The 23,231-nt window shown below is 41.7% G+C and overlaps 2 protein-coding genes across 8 annotated transcripts in view; one reads left to right on the forward strand and one right to left on the reverse strand.

Annotated features, from left to right (window-relative positions):
- Window positions 1-6,017, reverse strand: part of TNFRSF11B (TNF receptor superfamily member 11b) — a 28,160-nt gene extending 22,143 nt beyond the window's left edge. The window contains exon 1 of the mRNA XM_082433217.1: window positions 5,355-6,017. Within this exon, the coding sequence (XP_082289343.1) occupies window positions 5,355-5,384 (30 nt within the window). The 5' untranslated portion in view covers window positions 5,385-6,017. The remainder of the gene's footprint in view (window positions 1-5,354) is intronic.
- The window catches only part of COLEC10 (collectin subfamily member 10), a 185,617-nt gene that overhangs the window by 18,944 nt on the left and 143,442 nt on the right, over window positions 1-23,231 (forward strand). For 2 of the 7 annotated variants that reach the window (XM_082433240.1, XM_082433241.1), the window contains exon 3: window positions 23,145-23,211. The exons of the other annotated variants lie outside the window; for them this stretch is intronic. In XM_082433240.1, coding sequence (XP_082289366.1) covers window positions 23,200-23,211 — 12 coding nt within the window. In that variant the 5' untranslated portion in view covers window positions 23,145-23,199. The remainder of the gene's footprint in view (window positions 1-23,144; window positions 23,212-23,231) is intronic. 7 annotated transcript variants of the gene reach the window in all.

Here is a 23,231-nt window from a genome sequence, read left to right on the forward strand (position 1 = left end):
ATTGACTAGTTCCTGCTCTTGTGGGTTGCTAAGTTTTATTTTGATTTTTGTTTTCTTTTCTAAACATGGCTGCTATTACTGTTCATATTTGCATTTTGTTTACCTGACTATCAATATCAGAAATGTACTCTGGAGCTGCTTCCTCCTTTCCTCTCTTGCCCTGTGAAATATCCTTCCCTATGGCATAAAAACAAACAAACAGAAAAAACAAACAAACAAAAAACCCATTCTATGCTCATGACCCAGATTTTCTTATCTCAAGTGTAGGCTTCCCCTGTGCTCTGAACTTTTTTGAACCCAAATGCCTATTTGACATCTCCATTGGGATATTTTACGAATGTATCAAATTTATCAAACCAAGAATGAACACTTGATGGGAAGATCAAAAAGGGGATTCAGCTGAGGTTAGGTAGCACCTGCAAGGCTATACATATAAATCTGGTTCATTTTTGTTGCTCTCTTAAGAATGGACCTCCACGACGGTATTGGTATGTATCTTCAGAGTAGAAATGGACAAAAGAATATTTAAAATACTGGTCAGGTGGGTAGGCTGTTATATTTATATTTTGAAATAGATCAAAGCTAACATTAAAATGTTAGATCTCTGACAGTAAGCTACATTCTGTTGGGATATCCATGGAAATTGCTGGTAGGTTATACAAACACCCCAGCAAATCTCACCATAGCTCCTTTGACTCAGCAAACACACATTTAGTGTCAGGCACTGTGCAGACCTGGGGGCTGTAAATGTGAATCAGATGAAAATTTATGTTTGCAAAGAGCTCATATTTTGTTTACCACAGGTGTAGTACTATCCCCTAGAAGTTCTGGAAATTTGTGGGTGATTTCTATTGTCACAGTTTCTATGTGCTGCTAAATGTCCCCAATGATCAAGAATAATCCCATGTCCCACAAACTTTCAAATGTCCTATTGACTGATATAAGTGATCTAAGTTAAAAAAAACAAACCTATTTATCATTATATGAGCCTGGATTCAAACTCCATTTTATATATTTATACACACACACACACATATATACACATATGTAAATATATATAAATATATATACACAAACACGTATACATATGTATATACATATAAAGTGGTTTTTGCATGATTTTTATACGTATTGAATTTTCTAGGAATTTAACAACATAAAATTTGATAGAGGGTTGTACTTTGTTTTGTTTAAAACTTTAGCGAGATTTGTTCTCCATTCAAAAAATCACAGCACCAAAGCCAGGACTGATCATGGTTTTGAACACCAATGTGACACATGTGCTCCTGTCTTTGTTCCTCCTAGTCTGTTCATGGCAATTCTACGTAAAGATGCTAATATAACATTACTTCACTAAGTCTTCTAGTGAAGCTTATTTTATTATAAATTACTTTCTTTTTATTTCTCCTTTATAGTATAGTTATGCCAGTATATTGATTTTTTTAAATTCTGTATGTAGGTAAAATATATGTGCTCTAAGTTTCATTTCAGGAGAGCAAGGGAGTTGTTACAAAGGGTTTTTTTAATAAGTGTATGGAAGAAGTCTGGTCTGATGGAGAACTACTGCTCTACAGGGTAAGACACTCAAGTACACAGATGATGTTGGCATCTCTGCTCCATAGTAACAACATCAGGGGTAGCCAAGCATCATTAGGTAAGGCGTTGAATAATGCAAACATAATTTTTTATGAAATTACTCTTTCTCTGAAATATACTTTCCAGTCCTCTTTTTTGGGGCTGCAAAGGAGAAACTCAGGCTAAAGGAAATACTGCTGGTCAACGAGATGCAAAAGGAAATAATGCTTTTCACAGAAAGCTTTCACAAAAAGGGAACATGCAGGCGGGGGGGCGGGGCGCTGAGAGTTGCTTAGAGCAAAACCTAGCTGGCAAGTTAGTGGATAGGAGAGCAAGAATATTTGAGTGTGTGCTTAGCGCCCCTTTGATAGACACTGCCATAGCTCTCCTTCTAGAACTAGGTGGATAAAACATCTGGCACAGAAAGCCTTCTTCCCTGACCAGTGGAATTTGACAACTGTGGTTTTAACCTAAGAAGTAAAATTAAAGACCAGATTGAAATTAGGAATTGTGCTGACGGTTCATGGGTGATAGAGGCCAGAAAGGTTGCTAGGGACAGAGGTTCAGGACTGTTGTGGACTGAGTATATGTTAGATTCTTCCCAAAACTTCAGAGTTATCATTCTCTTAAACAAACAAACAAAAAGGCTAGACAGATATACTCAACCACGGGGGGAGGGGAAGGAAACCAAAACAACAACAACAAAAGGAGGACCGATACATCAGGCAGTTGTCCAGAGAAAAAACATTTACTGCCCCCCAGTGCTTCACCCCGCCCCCCAACCCCAAACCCTGGTGTCTCACATTAATTCAGAGCTTAGCTTTGAGAAGGCCAATGGATGGTTCTAGAGCTCCATGATGGGACGTTTCAGCCACCAGTTAAAATCTAGGCCTAGACCGGGATGTTCCCAGTCTAGGGAGTCTCCTTGAGCAACCATGAAAGAAATGACTTGGTGATGTGACCACCTCATCTTGCAGAGTAGGTCTCTAATTAGCTACATCAGTGAGCATTCCAGAAAGCCCATGACTATGGCATTAGTCCTAATGACCACACCCCCTCAGTGCTTGCTTACAGGCATATCCTCTGCTCTCACAAAAAGAATCTAGAATTGTAACTTTGCCTCACAATTTTACCTTCTTCCACTTCTTACATTCAGGATGCCTTGATTTTATCTCCAACAGTGAAACATTCTATTGCTCCTTCAAGGTAATAGTTGGTGGCCATCTCTCCCTCCTATGAGCTTCGTCAGCACTTTGTTTACATAATTCACTTGGGTCTAGAGCATCCTACAGTTATCTGTGAGCATAAGGCTAGAAGCTAGTGTTAATATGGAACAGGAACTTTATGTGGTTATCTTGCATGTGTGCATATTATTATCTCTACTTTATAGAAAACTAAAACTCAAGAGAGATGTAAATTGCCACACAATCTTTTATGGTACTGGTATTTGAATTTTGATCCAAAGTAACCAAACTCATAACCACTGCACAACAACTTTCTTTATGAGGTCCTGGAAGGCAGGATCTTTTATGTTCCCCAGTCACCTAGTACTTCTCCTTTTGTTTTTCTTATTATACATCCAATATCTGCTTTCCCCATTAGGCTATGTGGTCCATGCAGACAGAAATCGTGTCCATGTTTTCCATTCTGTCCCTAGTGCCTAGTGGCATGCCTGGTACAAAGGACTAAATAGCTGTAATGCTTCCAGTTCTTAGAACTACATCTTGGTGTTTACAGAAGGGCATTTGGACTCTTCATGTGTAAGTACAAAGTATCTTTTTTCAATTATTTATAAAATAAAGTCAATCTCAGAAACTACAGAAAGGGAAAGGGAAATCATTCCTATTTAAAGTATTTACTGTGTTCAAGACACAATAATAGGTTTCTCTTCTGATAATGCTGTATCATCTACAATTAGTAGATGCTGTATTATCTAAATATATATCTTCATCCATATACAGACCAGATATCAAAACATTTGTCTACTTACTATTTTGAAACACTTATTATTAAGTATATATATTATTTAATGGAAATTCTAAAATTTAAAAGTTACTGATAATATGTTTATTATGAATTAAATCTTTGACAGCATATAAAAGGCTAGGAAGAATAAAAGGGTACCCATTTTAATAGCAGAATTATTTATACTAGCCAAAAACTAGAATGATTAAGTCAATTGTGGTGTAGCCAGACAATGGAATACTACACAGCAATGAAAATGGATGAGCTTTTGTACATCCAACACTGGAGACGATCTCACAGTAGAACCTTAAGTGAAAGCAAACAGATGCAAAAAAGTAGATAAAGTTCATTTATATAAAGTTCAAATATAAGCAAAACTCATCTCTGGCATTAGAAGTCAGAATATTGATTCCTCTGGCCACAGCCGTAGTGGTGACAGGGAGAAAGCCCAGGAAGCTTCTAGGGTGCTGGTAATGTGGTGTTGCTTGATCTGGGTGCTGGCTCACAAGTGTTCACTTTGAGAAACTCAGACACGATTTGTGCAATTCTCTATATGTGTCCTGTTTTAATAAAGCTTCACTTTTTAAAAAGCTCTCCATACTATCCATATTAGTGAAGTTATTTTATATAATATACATATATACATACACACATACACATGTAGGTATTATATGTAGTGGTACATAAGATTAGCATACTTAAGTGTGGACTCCTGTTAATCTACCTTTTCTTTAGTGACTTTGCTATTTATTTACTTACTTATGTTTGTGTATCCCAGGAACTAATTGGAAGACTTCCTAGCCTTCCATTCACTCTTTGTGGGTTGGACATTGATATTCATGCAGTTACTGCAACAACTTCCAAAACACATATGTGGCTTAAATATGGATTTTCCTATCCTTTCATGAATGTCTGATTCATGTCTCAATGCATTCCACACTCTAGTGACATAAAGGAAATAAGCCATTGGTCATAGAATAATCTACATACAAATCTCATTAACTTGATTGGTCAAAATCCAAATTAAAAACAAAAAAAGAAGCTAAAAGTTACAGAGATTCCTTCTTTTCCAAATTGCATGTGTAAAATAACTTTTAGTTCTATTTAGTGCTGAACTTCAATTATTTCAACATATTTGAGAACCTAATTAACATTATCTCACCAATATTTTCCACATTACATTCAAACTGAGAACTGAAATATCCCATTTGGATAATAAAAAGTTAGTAAAATGTTAAACTGCACAGTAAAGAATGTGTGTGCGTGTGCGATCCTTTCTCTGGTGCCACTTATTCAAAATTTCCCATAGCATTTGCTTAAGTGGGGAATGAGCCTAATGATATATCATATTCACTGCATCCAAACTGCATTCTACTTACAGTAGTTGTAAGAAGACTGACATCTCCCAACTTATCTTGATTCTAAGAGACCACTTTATTGCTAATGATAATAATAATAATGATGGTGATGATAATGACACTCAGGTTAGCTAAGCAAGGATGGTATGAACCATCTGAGATGAAGAAGGACAATGAATAGAATGGATAAAACTCATTCCAGTAAAAACGGTCCAGAGCTCGTCTCTTCTCCATAAACCCAGCAGGAACTTTCCAGTGTAAAGGGACACCCTAGGAGAAGCACAATCAGTTTGAAAGAGGTCTCCTGTTCCAACCTGACCCCAAATCTGTCCCGGGAGAGGAAGCAAGTCGAGCTTTTTCCCCATCAGTCCTCGGGGAGGTCGGGAGACCGGGAGGCGAGAAGCCTCCCCCGGCGCCCGGGGCACCGGTGCCCGCGTCCCCGGACCAGGGACTTACCACGAGCGCGCAGCACAGCAACTTGTTCATTGTGGTCCCCGGGAAACCTCAGGCGCTCGGAGGCGGCGGCTGCGGGGTGAGCGCTCCGGTGCGTCTCTGCAGCCCGTGCACTCATCACGTTATATATAGTGTCCCGGCAACAGGAAGTATCGGCTTGGCTTTGATCATTCATTCCCTATCTGGACCCAACTTTGCACCTTTCTTTTTTAGGAACCTTGGGCGGGAGCGGGGGAGTGGGGCTGGGGTCCGGGGTTAACGCTTTCAGAGCCAGGAAGGAAAGAAACGGCGCGGTGGGGGGTGGCGGTGGGCGGTGCTGGGACGGGGATGTCTGGCCCCTGGGAGGCGAAAAAAAAAAAAAAGCCACCGGGCTGCGGAACAAGGCGGCTGCTGTCTCCGCGCGGCTCTGAGGTTTCCTGACCCCTTCCCGCCAGCGGCCGGCCTCCTGGCAGCCGCGGCGGGCGGTGGGAGGGCTGGGCGCACGCTGGGTAGCCGCTGTGCTGGGCTCCTCCACCCCGAGCGTCAGATTCAGCCAAGATTCGGGCGCAGCCTGCAGTGCGTCCCAGACACTGTATTCCACTCTTGTCTGACCCCCTCCTCAGCGGTTTCTGAGCCCTCCAATAACAAGCCTTCTCATTCACGCACTGCACTGTCTCAGAGCACTGCTCTGGGAGTTTGCAATCATTAATCTCCAAGGTTGCATAGACACGTGAAGAAACTCCTCTAACTTGTCTGGTTCTAAAGCTCATGCTTTTTCCTATTCACTGTTTGTTGCCTGGGGTAGTTAGAGCCAGAGAGAATCAGCCCAGGAAAACTTCCTGCCTAGGGCAGGAAACACCTTGCAGGCTGTGGGATACATTCGCCGCTCTTTTCTTCATCAACACCATCATCATCAAAGGGTTATTGGTACCTTCTTGTCCTACCTACTGAACTTCTGGAGTTGCCTCTTCGAGGTCTTTCCACCGCCCCCAAGCTGTTGGTGGAAGTCTGGTGCTTTTCCTGAAGTGTTCTTGTCTCCCCCATCCACTCCCACCAGCTGCTTATCTGAAAGTTGGACCTGATGACATCTAAAGTGTAGACTCATTTTGAGGGCTTGCAGTTTACTGATTTGCTCTCAGGTTGCTACCAGAACTCTTTGCTTGCGGATGCTGAAAAACCACTGCAGAGCCAGTCTCCCCAACAGGGCCAAGTGTTCAGTTCTGTCTCCTTAGAAGGTCAATTTCTGCTTTTCACCAGAGTTCAAGGAGAGGAAGGTGAAGAGAATCAGAAGAGTGGCCCGAGGGGCAAGTATTACCAGCAGGGATCAGAGTATCTGCCCTTTCAAACCCACATCTTTCCACCAGGAGGTCAAAGTGGATCCATAGACAAGAGTAGAAAATATTTAGAGGGAAAGAATTCAGCTCTTCTGCTCTGACTGTGAATTACAGAAGACAGAAGATCTTATTCAGCTTTCTCTCTCCAGAGCATGGTGGTTTCTTAAGTGAACTAGTGAATGAATGAAGGTCAGGGAGTGGGGACAAAGTGGTATGACTCTAGACCTGCCCCTCAGCTTTTTTTTTTTTAAAGATAGATTTTATTCATTTTTAAAAATTTTATTTATTTTTATTTTTGGTTGCGTTGAGTCTTTGTTGCTGCACAGGGACTTTCTCTAGTTGCGGCGAGCGGGGGCTACTCTTCATTGCGGTGCGCGGGCTTCTCATTGCGGTGGCTTCTCTTGTGGAGCATGGGCTCTAGGCATGTGGGCTCATCAGTGTGGCTTGCAGACTCTAGAGCACAGGCTCAGTAGTTGTGGCGCACAGGCTTAGTTGCTCCGAGGCATGTGGGATCTTCCCGGACCAGGCCTCGAACCTGTGTCCCGTGCATTGGCAGGCGGATTCTTAACCAGTGTGCCACCAGGGAAGCCCTGCCCCTCAGCTTTTGAACTTCAGTTTGACATCTACAATCTGAGCTACTAGCACTTAGACTGACCATGGGACTCAAGTAAATTTGAGTGTTAGTAGTAAAGCACTATGTAAATGGCAGTATTACTGTCTTTCTCAGGATAATGCTTGTCTGGGATACTATCTGAAGGCATTTTCGTTGAACTGTCATATAATGCTAATGTGCAGGAGTCAAGCCTTGGTGAAAACTGATCAAGGATTGAATCCCACAGTGTTAACCCTGGGAAAGTTTTATGACTGCCTAAGCCTCAGGTTGCTCATCTGTAAGATAAAAATAGTACTGCTATTACAGAAATGTGGGAAGGAGCAAATGAAAGCATTTTAAAAAGCATTCCATAAATGAAATTAATCACTACTTGTGAGCACTAAATAAAGGAATGCATGTAAGATAACTCAGCACAGTGCCTGGCCCATAGGAAATATTTACTAAATTACAGCGCTGATTGTTCCCGGGGAGTAAGTAAGATACCAGGCTTTAGAGCCAGACTGACTCCTCTACTTGAACCCCAGATCTACTACATCCTGGCGCTATGACCCCGGGCAAGTTTTAACTAACTTATTTGTGTTTCTGTTTGGTGTCTTAATCAGTATAGTGAGGATAAAAATCATACCACCCTCAGAGGATTATAAGGGTTATTATGAGGATGAAATTGGATAAAACGTGTAAATCACTCAGCATAGTGTTTAGCACGTAGTAAGTGCTCACTGACTCTAGCTATTATTATCATTCTTATCCGAGGTGCTCGTAGAGACATTTATACAAGCACAAGGTAAGGCGAGACTACAAGCTCCTGAGGGCAGGAATCATATATTTTCCTGTGATATTCCTTGAAACTTTTAGCTCAGCGTCTGGCCTCCCTGTAACTATTTGATAAATAATAGTAATAGTGGTGGTGGTGGTGTGTGTGTGTGTGTGTGTGTGTGTGTGTGTGTGTGTGTGTGTGTGAGAGAGAGAGAGTGGGAGGGAGTGTAATTCACTGTCATCTTGAGAAAAGCCGGGGCACCATTTGTCTAGAGTCACAGAATAGTCTGTGTATCCACTGTGCATGTCGGGGCCTGACCATGGGCTGTTTATTAATCACCCACCGCCAGGAAACAGACACTCTGAGTTATCCGTCACGTCATTTGTTATATTCTTGGAGCAATCTGTCCGGTCCCCCTGGCTCTTCCCATGTGACCCACTACAGTGGGCAGCAGGCCCTGAACACTCAGAAGCTGGACTTCACCTTAAGCCTGGATTGGAAGGGACCCGGGCATTCGGGACTGAATCCAAGTGGGAAAGTCTGAACATTCACTTGGCAGACAGACTATATCCATCTTCCTGTGACAGATCCTTCACTGGAAGGGGCCATTGAACAGAGTGTCCGGTAAATTTAACCTTCTGTTTCTGGGCACCAGAGACGTGTGATGCTGACTTTCTAGGTGACACCTAATCAGGTAACCCTCATCTTCTCCTCCCTGAACTCTTGAGTTTGGCCCCATGTTAAACACATTTTCACTGCACGTATTTCTGATGGTCCTTGCTTCAGTTTCAGCCATTTGTATGGCTTAAAGAAATGGTGCCTGAATATTGGGAAGCCCAGGAGGAAAACACTTCCACTCTTTAGCATAGCAGCAAAGCACCTGATACAGGAGGCCATTTATAATCATCATTATAACAGAAATGCCTGAAACTCAAGACAGGGATTGACTTAGGTCCTTTGGGAGACCACGCACACAGTGGGCTCTGAAGTGACTGATTGAATGTCTAGAACATATTACACCTGGGCTCCCACACCTGAAAACTGGAAATACAAGTTCTGAGGTTACGTGGAAGAAAGGTTATGAACTAGAAGAACAAGAACATATTCCTTGTTATTTCATTGTTATTAAATCTTTTTCTGATCTTGTAGGAGAAGGAACAGAAAGAAAAGAGGAGAAATATGCAGTTAACCTATTGATTTTCTTTTGTTAATGTTTGCCCGTTTCTTCATTAACAAACACAATTTTAACTATTAATGTTCTACACAAAGCTATTTAACTTTCAAGGTTTTATAGACTCTGTACAGAAATGGACATGTACTTGCTTTCAAAATAACGTGCAGAAAGGCAAGCACTTTCTGCTTGAGTAAGTCACCCATTGCTTAAGGATCTGGAAGTGCTGCCAGGGGTCCGTAAGGGCTAGGTATGGTTTCCCACTCAAGGGTAGTGTGACTCCAGCATTCTCAGTCATTCATTAAAATAACCCTTTCGTTGAAAGCTGGTATTAGTCAAACAATCACACAAATATAAATACATGGAAAGAAATAAGTCACAGTTGGAGCAACTGAGCCAGTATGATTTTAAGCCACATCTCATGTATGTTAACTAGTAGTGAGAAGATAGCCCTTGGGCAGGAAGGACAGGGTGTCAGCGGACCTCGAGGTGAGAGGAAGAGGGTTGTAATTTCCAGGAACTAGGAGAAGCCCAGTAAGGCTGGTACATGGAGAGCAAGGTGCTGCCTAGGCTGGAAGAGGCTGCAGAGACGAGTGGTCAGCCTGACAGTGGTCAGGCTGCAAAGTGTAATTGATTCTAGTCTTTCTCCAAAAAACCATAGGAAGCCCTGGAGGGTTTAAGCCCGGGTGTGACATGATCATTATAGCTTCTGTGGGGTGGAAATTCTCTGACCTTCATCCTGTCAGCCTCAGGATCATAGGTCCAAACATAGTCATACAAGAGAAAGCCCTCTTAAACTAAAAATCACAGCATAAATTGAGAAGTATTTTTATTAGCTTAACTAAGTTTAAGCTTTTTTAAATGCCTGCATATGGTAAAAATTCAAATAGTATTGACACATATACAGTGGAGGGTAAATTTCCATTTCGCTTCAGACCTCCACTGCCCATTTACAGAAGCTTCTACTGTGAATGATTTTTGGATGATTGTTCAGATCATATACAAATACATGTTTACGGATAGATATCCTGTTGTTTCGTGCAGAAAGGAGCATACACTACAGTGTCCCAAAGGTTGCTTCGCCACTTGACACTGTTTCTGTTCCATACCGGCACTGTGTCTGAGGGCTTCAAAAGAGAGAACTTAATACATGGAACTGGTTACACAGGTTATAGAATCGCTGAGAAGTCAGACAGAGGATGCTGAGGCAACCAAGACGTGAGCAACAGCATGAAGCTATTACCTCCCTACCGTGGTGTGTCAAAGGGAAGAGTTGGGGGCTTGTCTCACCAAAAGGAAGCCGGAGCCACAGTGGCTCTGTCCAGTGGGATCTGAGCTCTATGGAGACAGAGTTGCAGTCAGAAATACTGCCCCTCGAATCTCCTTCAAGAGCTTTCCATTGGCCAAGCACAGGCAGGTACCCGCAGACATGGGATGCAGCATGAGCTGGTGGGCTCTCCCGTGATACAGAGAAGAACAGGGGGATGTTTTGTGAGGGTGAACAGACTGAGGATGGGCACAGACATATATACAAATGTCTCATTCTTTTTCACTGTAGTACAGTACTCTAGCCTATGACTATATCGTAATTTACTTAACTAGTGCTCTACTGATGGACAATTCAGCTGCTTCCAGTATTTTTCTATTACAGACCATGTGGCAGTGAGTATTCTTATGTGTCCATCTTTGCACATTTAGGTGAGTGGACTTTTTAAGGATAAACTCTTTGAAATGTAATTGGGACCTTTGTCCCAATTTTTTTGTATATGTATTTTACATTCTGGATATGTATTTTACATTTTGATAGGTATTGTCAGATTGTCTCCCAAATACCATACTATTCTTAGTATTAATCTTACCACTTTGTGTGTGTGTGCGAGAGGGATAACTTATAAAAAGTGAATACTACTCCCTGTAACCCATGTCACATAGCATTGGAAGGAGCACTGCATTCTTTAAGTGGGAAGCCTGGTCTTTCAAGCTCTATAAAGAAAGCTGCCTCATTTATGATTCAGGGCTTAGCAACTTCTATCAGCCCACCAGGAGAAGTGGAGGGTGGGAAATCTGTCTTAGCTTGGGCTGCCATATCAAAATACCATAGATTGGGTGGCTTAAAATCCAGCGGTCCCTGAACTTTTTGGCACCAGGGACCAGTTTCGTGGAAGGCAGTTTTTCCATGGACGGGATGGGGCAGATGGTGCAGGCGGTAATGCGAGTGAGGGGGAGCGATGGGGAGGGGCAGATGAAGCTTCGCTCGCTCGCCCGCCGCTCACCTCCTGCTGTGCGGCCCGGTCCCTAACAGGCCGCAGACTGGTACCCGCCTGCAGCCCAGGGGTTGGGGACCCCTGGCTTAAACAGCAGGCATGTATTTTCTCACAGTTTTGGAGGCCGAAAATTTGATATTGGGGTATCGGCTTCTGGTGAGTCCTCTTTTTCTGGCTTGTAGGTGGTCACTGTCTCACCATGTGCTAGCATGCGCTCTTCTTTGTGTGTGTTCAGAGGGAGATATCTCTGTCTTCCTCTTCTTACCAGTTCTGTAGACCAACACCCTTATGACCTCATTTAACCTTATTTACCTCCTAAATGCCCTATCTCCAAATATAGTTTGCATTGGGGGTTAGCACTTCAACAAAGGAATTTGGGGGAACACAATTCAATCCATAGCAGCATAGGTCTCTTCCCCTCTTTTAGGATTTATAGTCCCATGATTAATTTTCAAGGGAATTTAGACTTTTGCAATACTTGCTAGAGTGCGCACTAAATATTATGAATACAGAACTGTAAAGTCACACTTTTTCTCTCCCTCAAATTTCTTGTTTCCTCCTTTTCTGGATTCTCTTTTCCCCCTTCAGTCTAAGAAAATAACCTCCACAGTTCAGGCAGTTTCACCTTATGATTATATTTCCTTCCAAAATGCATCACCCATTCACAGATTCTGGTTTCTCTGACTGTATGAGGCTGGCAAGCTACTAGCAGGGGGAAAATCTTGTACATTCTTTGATAAAGGTTCTTAATAGTAGAGTTCAATTACGTTAAATAGCATAGTATATACCCTGCCTGCTTGAACAGAGGAGAACATATATCAAGCCTTTCCGTGCATGCAAAACCCATCACAATTTTCTGTTTGAAATTTCTGTCAAGACAGTGCCAAATTCATGTTAATTCTGGGTGGGGAAGTTTGGAAAAAGAAAAAAAAAATCTCAATAGACCAAAACATGGTGTCTGTCATTCCTCTGCAGCCAGAAGAAGAAACTTAACTCCTTGCTTATAAACACTTTGACCTTGTCTGCCAATAGCTCCAGTCACTTCGTCAGGGGTTTTCTGAAACTTAGATACCCATCTAGTGTCTACTCAGTCCCAGGAAATGGGTTCCTTAATTAAACAGGGATGCATATCCCAAACAACCACTCACCTGAAGGCTTCTGAACAAATATATCTGATATTTGCATATCAGAAGAGTGTTAGAAAATACTGCCTGCCTACTCAGAGTTTCCTCTTCAAAAGTCCTTTAGGAAATTTGGTCATCTCTAGGGTCAATTCAAAGAGTCTCCCCTTCCCCCAACCCCCGTGCAATTTGTCTGCACCTGGCTAATGAAAATATGATAGATAAGAATCCTTAGAACCATTTTCTTAGTAGTCACTTAGGTGCTTCTACCTGGGAAAGTCCCCTCCTTTAACTGAAACAAGCCTTTAGAAACAAAAGTTTTGATGTGATAATTTTCAGAAAAACTAGCCTGCAAGAGAGAATTGCTTCCTGAAACAAGAGTTTGCCTAGAAAAGACTTAGCCTAAAGGAGCATCTGTAGGTGAATATTAAGCTTAAGAGGGGGATGAAGTTATTTAATATTCAGCTGAAGGGGCACTATTAACATAACCAGTTTCAGTACACATAAAGTACTTTATCATTTATTTATTCAACAAATAAATGATAAAGTACTTAGTACCTAGTAGGTGCCAGACACTGCACCCCCGATATAGACAGAAATAGTTACCACACTTCAGAAGCTTTCAGTCAGGTTGAGGAGAGAGAGTAATGAAATAAATCAGGAAATAAACGCTTTGGTTGGTGATAAGCCAGTTTCAGAGAGTGATAAGAGGGTTGAAGTCCATAATTCAAGTTAGTGTAATGGTGCATGCCTAGAAAGGGGCTACTTTAGCTGTTTCTTTGTTTATAGATTTTTGAAAGTACTTATTTATTTATTTGGTTGTGCCGGGTCTTATTGCGGCACATGGGCTCCTTGGTTGTGGCATGCAAACTCTTAGTTGTGGCATGCAAGTGGGATCTAGTTCCCTGACCAGGGACCGAACCCGGGCCCCCTGTGTCGGGAGCACGGAGTCTTATCCACTGCGCCACTAAGGAAGTCCGTAGCTGAGTTTCTTAGGGAAAGGCTCTCTAAAGAAGCAACTTCTGGGCTTCCCTGGCAGCGCAGTGGTTGAGAATCTGCCTGCTAGTGCAGGGGACACAGGTTCGAGCCCTGGTCTGGGAGGATCCCACATGTCGCGGAGCAACTAGGCCCGTGAGCCACAGCTGCTGAGCCTGCGCGTCTGGAGCCTGTGCTCCGCAACAAGAGAGGCCACGATGGTGAGGCGCCCGCACACCGCGATGAAGAGTGGCCCCCGCTTGCCGCAACTGGAGAAAGCCCTCGCACAGAAACGGGGACCCAACACAGCCAAAGATAAATAAATAAATAAATGAATTTAAAAAAAAAAAAAGAAGAAGCAACTTCTGATCAGACAATGGAATGATGAGGCCATTGCATATTCTGGGAGGTGGACCTCCAGGTAGAGCAAAGAGCAAGTGTGGCAACGCAGGTGAGAAATGTCAGTGGGCTAAAGCTAAGGGAATGAGAGGGAGATTTAAACCATATGTGCTCACCATGCAGTGTCCAGTGGCAGGACGTAGCAACAATGCCTCCATCAGGCAAACAAGTATTCCTAGAATCAGAGGTAGAATACAGGACAGTTCAGGGATCAAATCTAGGGCATTGGTACTAAAAATATTTTATTTCTAAATATTTTGTTGTTTTTGATGTTATTGTAAGGGGGATTTCTTTCTTAGTTTCTCTTTCAGATAGTTCATTGTTAGTATATAGAAATGCAACTGATTTTGTGTGCTGATTTTATATCCTGAAACTTTACTGAATTTATTTATTAGTTCTAACAGCTATTTGGTGGCGTCTTTAGGGTTTTCTGTATATAAGATCATGCCATCTGCAAACGGATCATTTTACTTCTTCCTTTCCAATTTGAATGCCTTTTATGTATTTATTTATTTACTTTGGCCTAACTGTTGTGTCTAGGACTTCCAGTACTATGTTAAATAGAAGTGGTGAGAGTGGACATCCTTGTCTTGTTTCTGATCTTAGAGAAAAGCCTTTTAACGTTTCACTATTAAGCATAACAACCGATATCAAAGAAATACAAATGATCGTAAGAGGCTACTATGAACAATTGTATGCTAACACACTGAACAACCTTGAAGAAACAGAAAACTTCTTAGAAGCATACAACCCATCAAGACTAAAATCAGGAAGAAATAGAAAGTCTGAACATACCAATTACCAGTAAGGAGATTAAATCAGTAATCAAAAATCTCCCAACAAGTAAAAGCCCAGGGCTAGATGGCTTCACAGGTTAATTCTACGAAATATTTAAAGAAAAATTAATACCAGTCCTTCTCAAACACTTCCAAAAAATTGAAGAGAAAGGAACACTTTGAAACTCATTTTATGTGGCCAGCATTACCCTGCTATCAAAGCCAGGCAACATTACAAGAAAAGAAAATTACAGGTCAATATCCCTGATGCATATAGATGCAAAAATCCTCAACAAAATGCTAGCGAACCAAATTCAATGGCACATTAAAAGGACTCAACATGATTAAGTGGGATTTATCCCTGGGATGGAAGGATGGTTCAACATATGCAAATCAATAAATGTGACACAGGGCATGAACAGAATGAGAGATAAAAATTATATGATCATTTCCACAGAGGCAGAAAAAACGTTTGAGAAAAATTCAACATCCTTTCATAATAAGAACTCTCAGCATATTAGGTATAGAAAGAATGTACCTCAACATGATAAAGGTCACATACGACAAGCCTAGAGCTAACATACTCACTGATCCTAAAAATAAAGGACAGAGAATTGGCTATATTCTGTATTCCTACAAGGGTGTAGAGGGTGTTAAAATATTTTAGCCAGATGTTCCTCCACATATTTTTTCATTACTACACCCAAAGAAGAAATTTTTAAGTCAATTTAACTTGAGAGAAATTAAATACTAAGGCATAAGATGTTTTCAGGTAGGGTTGTGCTTTGGAAGAACGTGAAACCCTTGCAATATTTCAAGCTTTTTTTACCCCTCCCCAACCAAACAAATTTTGCCCACTTGCGGAATATATGTCTCCCACTGAGAATGCATGCTTTAGCCAATCCCGTGACGTAAAAAATACCTATGATTTCACCCATGAGAGCCCATTTTACCACCATTATGCTAAGGAAGGAAGTCTTTGGTGTTGCTGGAAGATGGACAGCGCTGAATTCCTGGAATGTGGGCCTTCTGTTGAAATGCTAATTCACCCTCTGGAAAGTGGGAATCCTGGTTAAATCAACTGTCTACATGTACAGGGTAGATTAACATGACTAATGTGTATATAACATCACACTGTGCCAAAATATTTGAAAATAAATTTCAGACCTACTAACAGGAACTCAGAGCAAGGGAGTGGCAGAGAAAAGAGTTGTGTACAGGGAATAGCTTAGACTATGATAGAAGAGAAAGGATGGGATTTGGCTCTGGAGGAATGTAAACAATGTGTAAATGAAAAGCAGTTTCATTTACAAATTCTGTCACTACAGTTCCTCCTCTAGTACATGAAATGGCCTTTGAAGGTTCGTAATTCTGTAGGTACCACGTGGCAGTCCATAAGAATTATGTAGTCAATAGAACCTGAGAACAGTCAAGGTAACCTTTTGGGTCCTGGTAGGAAGGACATTATCTGTGTTATGATTTTTTTCTCTTAAAAGACATGTTGCTTCTGTTGGGAGGAGTTCCAGTAGAGGCACAGACGTACTTACACTTCTAAACCAGACCATTTGAAAGGATTTTGCACAGTGGGACCAAAAGCTGGTCCTAGACATCATGACTTAGTGGTTCTAACCCCAGTCACTATGCAGCAGGAGAAAGCCTCATGACTGGGGCTTTCAAGTTCATAAGAGCTGTGGGTCTTCTGGCCAAAAAAAAACATATGTTAAGTTCACATAAATTTTGCATTCACTTTCAGAAGGTTCATGACCTATGACTCCAGTAGGGAAACTGATTTGGAATATGATGAAACATTTTGTGGCACCGTTTTAAAGAGATGTTTGTACCTTGGTTAGTAATAATATTGTTGTATCATCATTTGTCATGTTTCAATATTTATATTTCCTGGGTTCTCGTCTAGGTCACCCATCCTGAATTTTCAATGTTACATAAATGAGGGTTGTTTTCTCCTCACTAGTGCATCATTGTACTAACTGAGTCTATAAATGGGCTCACCCTTTGACACTGTGTACTCCCAGCACAGCTCAGATCTCAGGGCAGCTGATTCTCCTGTCTCAGGGCAGCAGGTGTGGGATGTGTGATTGAGTCATTCAAGGATCTCAAAGAAATATTTGTTAGAGGGAGCAGCAAACAGTGACTGATTCAGTAGCTCCTTTGGTTCCAAACAACCTGGTACTTACCAGTTTACATTTGAAGGAAGCTCTGCTGCTTCTTTAGTGGTTGTTAGATGTTGGGGAGATGAAAGGAACACAAAAGCAGAAGTCCCAAGGGGCAGGCACAGTGGGAAGTGTGGAAGAGGGGGTTTTTGTGGCCTTCCCTTCAAACGCAAGTGAGATAAGGTTTAGGTAGCTTAGAATAAAGATCAGTTTAGTAGCAAAAGTAGTCAAGTCATTTGGGGCGCTTTTAGATGAAAAACAATAGAGCAGAGTGTAGCTCTGGTTCTGAGGCTGGACTCTTTGCATCTGAATCTTTGCTGCCTTGCTCTGTGTCCTTACATTTCTCTGGGTCTTAGTTTCTCCATCTATACAGTGGAGAAGCTAATAACAGTATTCATTTCTTAAGATCGTTCTGAGTATTAAACGGGAATATATATGTGAGACACCTAGAACAATGCCTGGCAAGCAGTAAGCTCTCCACAAACATCAGCACTTCTCTGTAATCAAATTCACCGAGGTATTACTTTAGAATGATTGTACCTGTGCTATGCGGACACGGCTGTCTAGGCCATCAAAAGGAGAGATTTTATAGTTTCAAAGACTGTTCATGCTACAGTTACTACCTATTTAAAAGTATAAACTAGATATTTAAAGCAGAAAATCTCCCCCAGCAACCACGGCAGTCAAATCAGCTGAGGCATGCGCATCCAGGAGTGCCTGCAAAGTGTTCAATCCTGTGCAAGCGCTGAGGAAACCTATGGAAAGTGGATGTCCAGGTGTCTTCCTTGCCTTCTGGGAGTTTATCACCTGGTCTCTTAATCAGAGTTTGGCCTATACTATTACACACGCTTTAAAAAAATTACAGCAAAGAAGTGGTACAGAAGGTCAGAAGGCATAATGATACGAGTATGGTATGAAGTCTTTAGGAGTTGAGGGGGTAGGAAGGATACATTTGAAATGGGATTGATGGTGTGTGTGGGGAGGGGGCGGGAGGCTACCTGAAAAGGCCTCCTGAAAGAGAAGAGCTTTGAAAAGTAAGCAGGCTTTTTAAAAATTATGATTGATTGATTGATTGATTTAGGCTGCGCTGGGTCTTAGTTGTGGCATGCGGTCTTAGTTGCGGCACGCATGAGGGATCTAGTTCCCCAACGAGGGATCGAATCTGGGGCCCCTGCACTGGGAGCGTGGAGTCCCACCCACTGGACCACCAGGGAGGTCCCGAAAAATGAGCAGGCTTTTAAGAGGCAGATACGAGAAGGAAATGGATTCCAGGCAGGAAAAACTAGGCTCCTGGAGGCCCAGACGTGGGCAGGGGTGGGGTGCGTTGGTGGTGGTGGTGAAAGAATGGGTAGCGCAGGGTGCATGGTCCCAGCAGAGGGAAGGTGAGAGGGACAGTTGTGAGAGGACCTTGTCTTTGTGCTAAAGCAACAGAGAAGGAAGAGGCTGAAGGAAGTGTGGATGACTTTGAATGCCAGGTGCTACTGTTGTTTTATGGACAGTGGAGGCTCAAAGGGTTTTTGAGCATGATCAAAACTGTGCTTAAGAGATCATTTGTAAACCACTTTATTCTTTTTTTTCTCACTCTTTTTTTTCACTTTATTCTTTTTGAAGTACTTTTTCCACACCTTATTTCACTGAGTCCTTAAAGCAAGACAGTGCAAAATGTAAAGGAGCCATTCTTTGCCTCATATTTTTCTAGCCACACCATACACATTGCCAATAAAGCAGAAAGATCAAAAGATTATCCTGTTTGCTCCCAGAGAAGGATTAGGAGGAAGGGGATGGGAAAATATGGACCCCCTGTGAACCACTCTGCAAAGCCACTTGTTTGGAAATAAAATCTGCTTTCCATTCCAAACTGCGTCAGAAGTTTAAATAAGAATGATGTTCTTATTCCTAAAGTAGATCTATATTGTCATGCTAACTTTAAATATACCCTCTTATTTTACCATTTAAGCCATAAGACACAATCCAACATTTGTACAGTTCTTTTTAAAATTTTTGCTTGTTTATTTATTTATTTATGGCCCCGAGACTTGTGGGATCTTCGTTCCCGACCAAGGATTGAACCTAGCCCTTGGCAGTGAGAGCAAGGAGTCCTAACCACTGGACTGCCAGGGAATTCCCTGTACAGTTCTTTTAAATCAACAGGATATCATGAGATCATTTAATCATTTAACCTTTGACCAATAACTGACAGGTAGGTAAGTTAAATATTTCTATTAGAAAATTAGAATAATTAGGAAAGTAGCACTCAGAGAGGACCAGAGACCAGTCCAAGGTGGCAAAGTTAGCAAGAAATAGACTTAAAATTAAAACAAGAGCTTGAACTCTAGATTCACAACTTCTATGCTCCATTATATTTTGCTAGCTGTTTCTGCTTAACTGAATTCAAGCTATTATCCATCATTTGACAGTAAGCTTCTCTAGGTTAAAGGGTATTTTCAGCTCTCATCAGAACTGTTCCTTGTCTGATTATTTGAGGCCTGTGGGCAGGTACCAAGATGGAAGATAATAAGTGGCTCGTCTGATACACGAGCTTTCTCTGTCTGCACGATGCAAAAACTGGTGAACAGCATTATAAGACCCTGCCATGGCTGACTTGACTATGAGACATGTTGCACTATGTTGATTTTTTTGGTCTGCCTTCCTCTCCTCCCTTCTTCCACTCCCTTCACTCCCGGGCTGGAGGAGCAGAGAGAACCTAACACTGGAGCTCTACCTTTTCTGGCTGGCTATCCATCTGCGTCAACGTGGTGTTGGCTTTGGCGCCTTGGCGGTTGGACTCGAGACCATTTTTGGGCAGCTGAGATGATTCCTTTCTAATGGTTTCTTGACCTGCAAAGCCAGGAAAAGGTTATTTTTGCTTAGAGAGACCTCAACATTTCAATGGGGAGTTTGGTTTTGGACATTTTTTAATGCCCTGCTTAGTTCTCAAGTAATGAAAAAAGCTAAATCATTTTCAAAGAAGTGACTTTGCAGGTTGGCATGTCAGTTCATGGGCCTACAGCTGATCTCATGCTCCCCGAGGCACACCTGTCTGAAGGAAGCAGGCAAATCAATCACCCCCCTGCTGTTTTGCCTTACCTAAAAGGCAACCCTTCCACGGAGCAGTGGTGGATGTAAATTCTGGCACCCATAAAAAAGTGTTGAGAAGCATCTGCAGTCTCTTTAAAACCTTATAAAGTTAACAGCTTTCCATGGAAAGGGACTGCTGGAGCAGCGCATCCAAATCAAACTGGATGAGTAACCACCTATGGTAGAGATTAACTAGTGTGATGGAGAAAGCCCAAGATGAGGACTAACCTGTATTCCATGGGATGTTCCCTGTGTACTCCAAGGAGCAGTAATCGTCTCTGAATCTATTGCCAGTTAACACTCAAAAGAAGTTTTGTTGAGTGAATAGATGGATGCCTAATGTATCTATCACCAGGGCTTTTATAAAAACTTTTCCTTTTCCTGGAAGGCCCTTTCCCCAACAAAAATATATTTGGTCTCACATTCAGCCAACAAATATTATAAGAACCTTCTAGGTTCCAAGCATTGTATTCTGGATATGATGGATATAAATAAGTCAGGGTTCACATGTTCAAGGAATTTATAATTTAGTAGGGAAGACAGACAAGTGACAAGTTGAAACAGAAGGTGCACGAGATGAGCACAGAGTCTATGGGAGGTCATGGGGGCGGGAGAGGTGGGAGGTGGGGAAGCCCAGAACTGGCAAATCAAGACAAGGGTCCAACAGTTAAAATAAACAAACAGGATATCAACTAGAATTCAACTGAGGAGTTGCTGAGTAAAATGATAAAGGTAATAAAAACTACCATCATTTATTGAGTCTCCATTAAGTTCAGGGTCTTTTTACATACATTATCTGAAATGTCACATTTTATAGTAACCATTTTCCAAATTAGGAAACTGAGACTCAAGAACTTGCTCAAGCCCACACAACAAATGATTGCCAGGGCTGGGTTCAGGATATATCTGCCACCAAAGTTACTACATACCCTGTAAATACAAGGTTAGTTCTTGATTAATATGTCAGTTCTTTATGACTACGCACTTCTCTGATATTCCACTATCCCTCCAGACCTAATTCCAACCTAATTCATTCATCAATTCAAGGAACTCTCTGAGGTTATGATGCATCGAAAAATACCAATGGCATGGCAAAGTTTGTGATGTCTTTTTCTTTGTTCATGCATAAAAGTAACAATGCATCTTCAAGTTGGTGGCATCTGAAATTCCTTAAATATGCAGTATTGTGCTTATGTTATATTGCTTAATTTCTGTCTTCCCCAAATAGACTATAAGCTCCAAGAGGGCAGGACTTCTGCCTTTCTTCTTCATTTTTGTACTCCCATCACCTGGAATGTTGCTGAATAAATTAATGACTGATTAGATACTGAGTGTCAACTAATTATCAGTGGCTCTCTGAAGTGCTGGATGTAGAGTCAGGGACAAAAAAGACATGGCCTTTGCTCTCCTGGAGAAGATGCAAATTAAACAAACAAGTGAACACATAAGCACATAAATAAATGTGCAGTGTTATGTGGTAAATTGAGAGAAGTGAAAATGTCGCAGGTGCTGTGGAGAGAATAAATGGGATGTTCTCCAAATTTAGACTGGAAAGTCAGGGATGCCCACTACGAGCTGATATCAAAAGGTGAAGGCAGCAAGTCCAAGAATCCATACTACTGCGCTACCTGACATGTGTAATAGCTAATGTTCACCGTCCATCCTAGTCCAAAACGTTGTCTCCCCTCTTGCAACAACATGTGACACTTATTGTATCTGCATGCGTTTTTAGTTATGTTTTTGAAGATATCCTTTCTGTCCACCTAGATTACAAATGCATTCATACCTCTGGTGGAATAGAAAGAACACTGGATTAGGAGATTTTGGTAGTAGTTCTAGCTTTGCCCCTACTTTACAAATTGGGAAAGTTATTTAAACTTTCCAGTCCTCAATATCCTTACCTATAAAATTAGGAGGTTATATTAAATAATCTCTAAGGTGTCATTGAGCTTTAACATTTAAATTCTATAATTATCAGCTCATTTTAACGAGCAGTTATTGAGGATCTACTATGTGCTAAACTCCTGAACTTTCTGCAGAAAGACACAATCCATTCATTCAAGGTGCTTATGATCTTGAAGAGGAGATGGATATGTTGATGGCTTCAATATAGAGCAACAAAGAATTTCCCCTGCTTCTGAACTTTCAACTACTGTCATTGTCCTTCCTAAGTGTGAGCAGAGATTCTCCCTCTTAGTAAAGACATTTAACTCTGCCTGCCGCCAACAGATGGGGCAAGTGGTCACATCAACTAGACCCTGTTGCATTGGACTTGAGAGCTAGTGAATGAGAGGGAGCTTTGAGAACCTAAGTTTTGTAAGAAAATAAGCATCTGTATGCCAGGGTAACATGGGAATTGAAAGTAAGGGTCATTTTGTTCCACCTGGATGGGGATGGGAGTGAGGTTGCTATGGGGTGGGCCAAAGATGCTATTGAGGGAAATTTCATAGGGCATTGATGTCTCAGTTGAGTTTTGAAGGAAGAAGAATTAAGCAGGTATATTAGTTGGGATACCTTCAACTGCAAAATGCAGACTAGCCATTTGAAGATGGATTTGATAAGAAATGCAATCATTATTCCACATAATTTAAATTGCAGGGGTTAGGAAAATTCCAGGTTTAGTGCCATGGCTCAAAATGTCATTGAGCACTCAATCTCTTTCTTGCGTTTTGGCTTGGTCTTCCTCAGAATATTGCTTTCTGGTCTTTAGCTTTTTCCTTCATGATTGCAAGATGGCTGCCTAATCCCTCAGCATTTTTTTTAAACAATTGTATCTTAAAAAGCTGAAAAGGGGTAACTTTTCTCAAAATCCTTTTAATCAAAGAGAAGAACCATGTTCTTTTGCCCTGTTTCCCCCGTTTCTTACCCCAGTCTCGGCAGACTTCCCTTCAGGTCACAGTGGCCATGGCTGGTGCTGTAAACACAAGGGAGGCTGGGAAAGCATGTACCTGGCATTTTCAGTCTCCATGTCGCATGGCAGATTCTGTCTGCTGGGAGGAAGTGTGCGTGTGAAGGGGGAGTGGGGAAGCGGGGAATGGTGTGGTTGCTGGGTAAGCCTCCAACTATGTCTTCCAAACAGGAAAGGAAGGAGTGGGGAGTTATTAATGGACCTCATACTCAGACCTTGACACCGCCCTTTGCTTTCTGAATTGTAGGCATTCAATTGATATTTGCTGATGGTGGGATCATTGTCATGGAAATGGAAAATCAATGTCAAGTCAGGTAACTGAGTAGTAAAATCA

This window comes from Balaenoptera physalus (genome assembly GCF_965194825.1).
Source record: "Balaenoptera physalus genome assembly, chromosome: 17".
Lineage (NCBI taxonomy): Eukaryota > Metazoa > Chordata > Mammalia > Artiodactyla > Balaenopteridae > Balaenoptera > Balaenoptera physalus.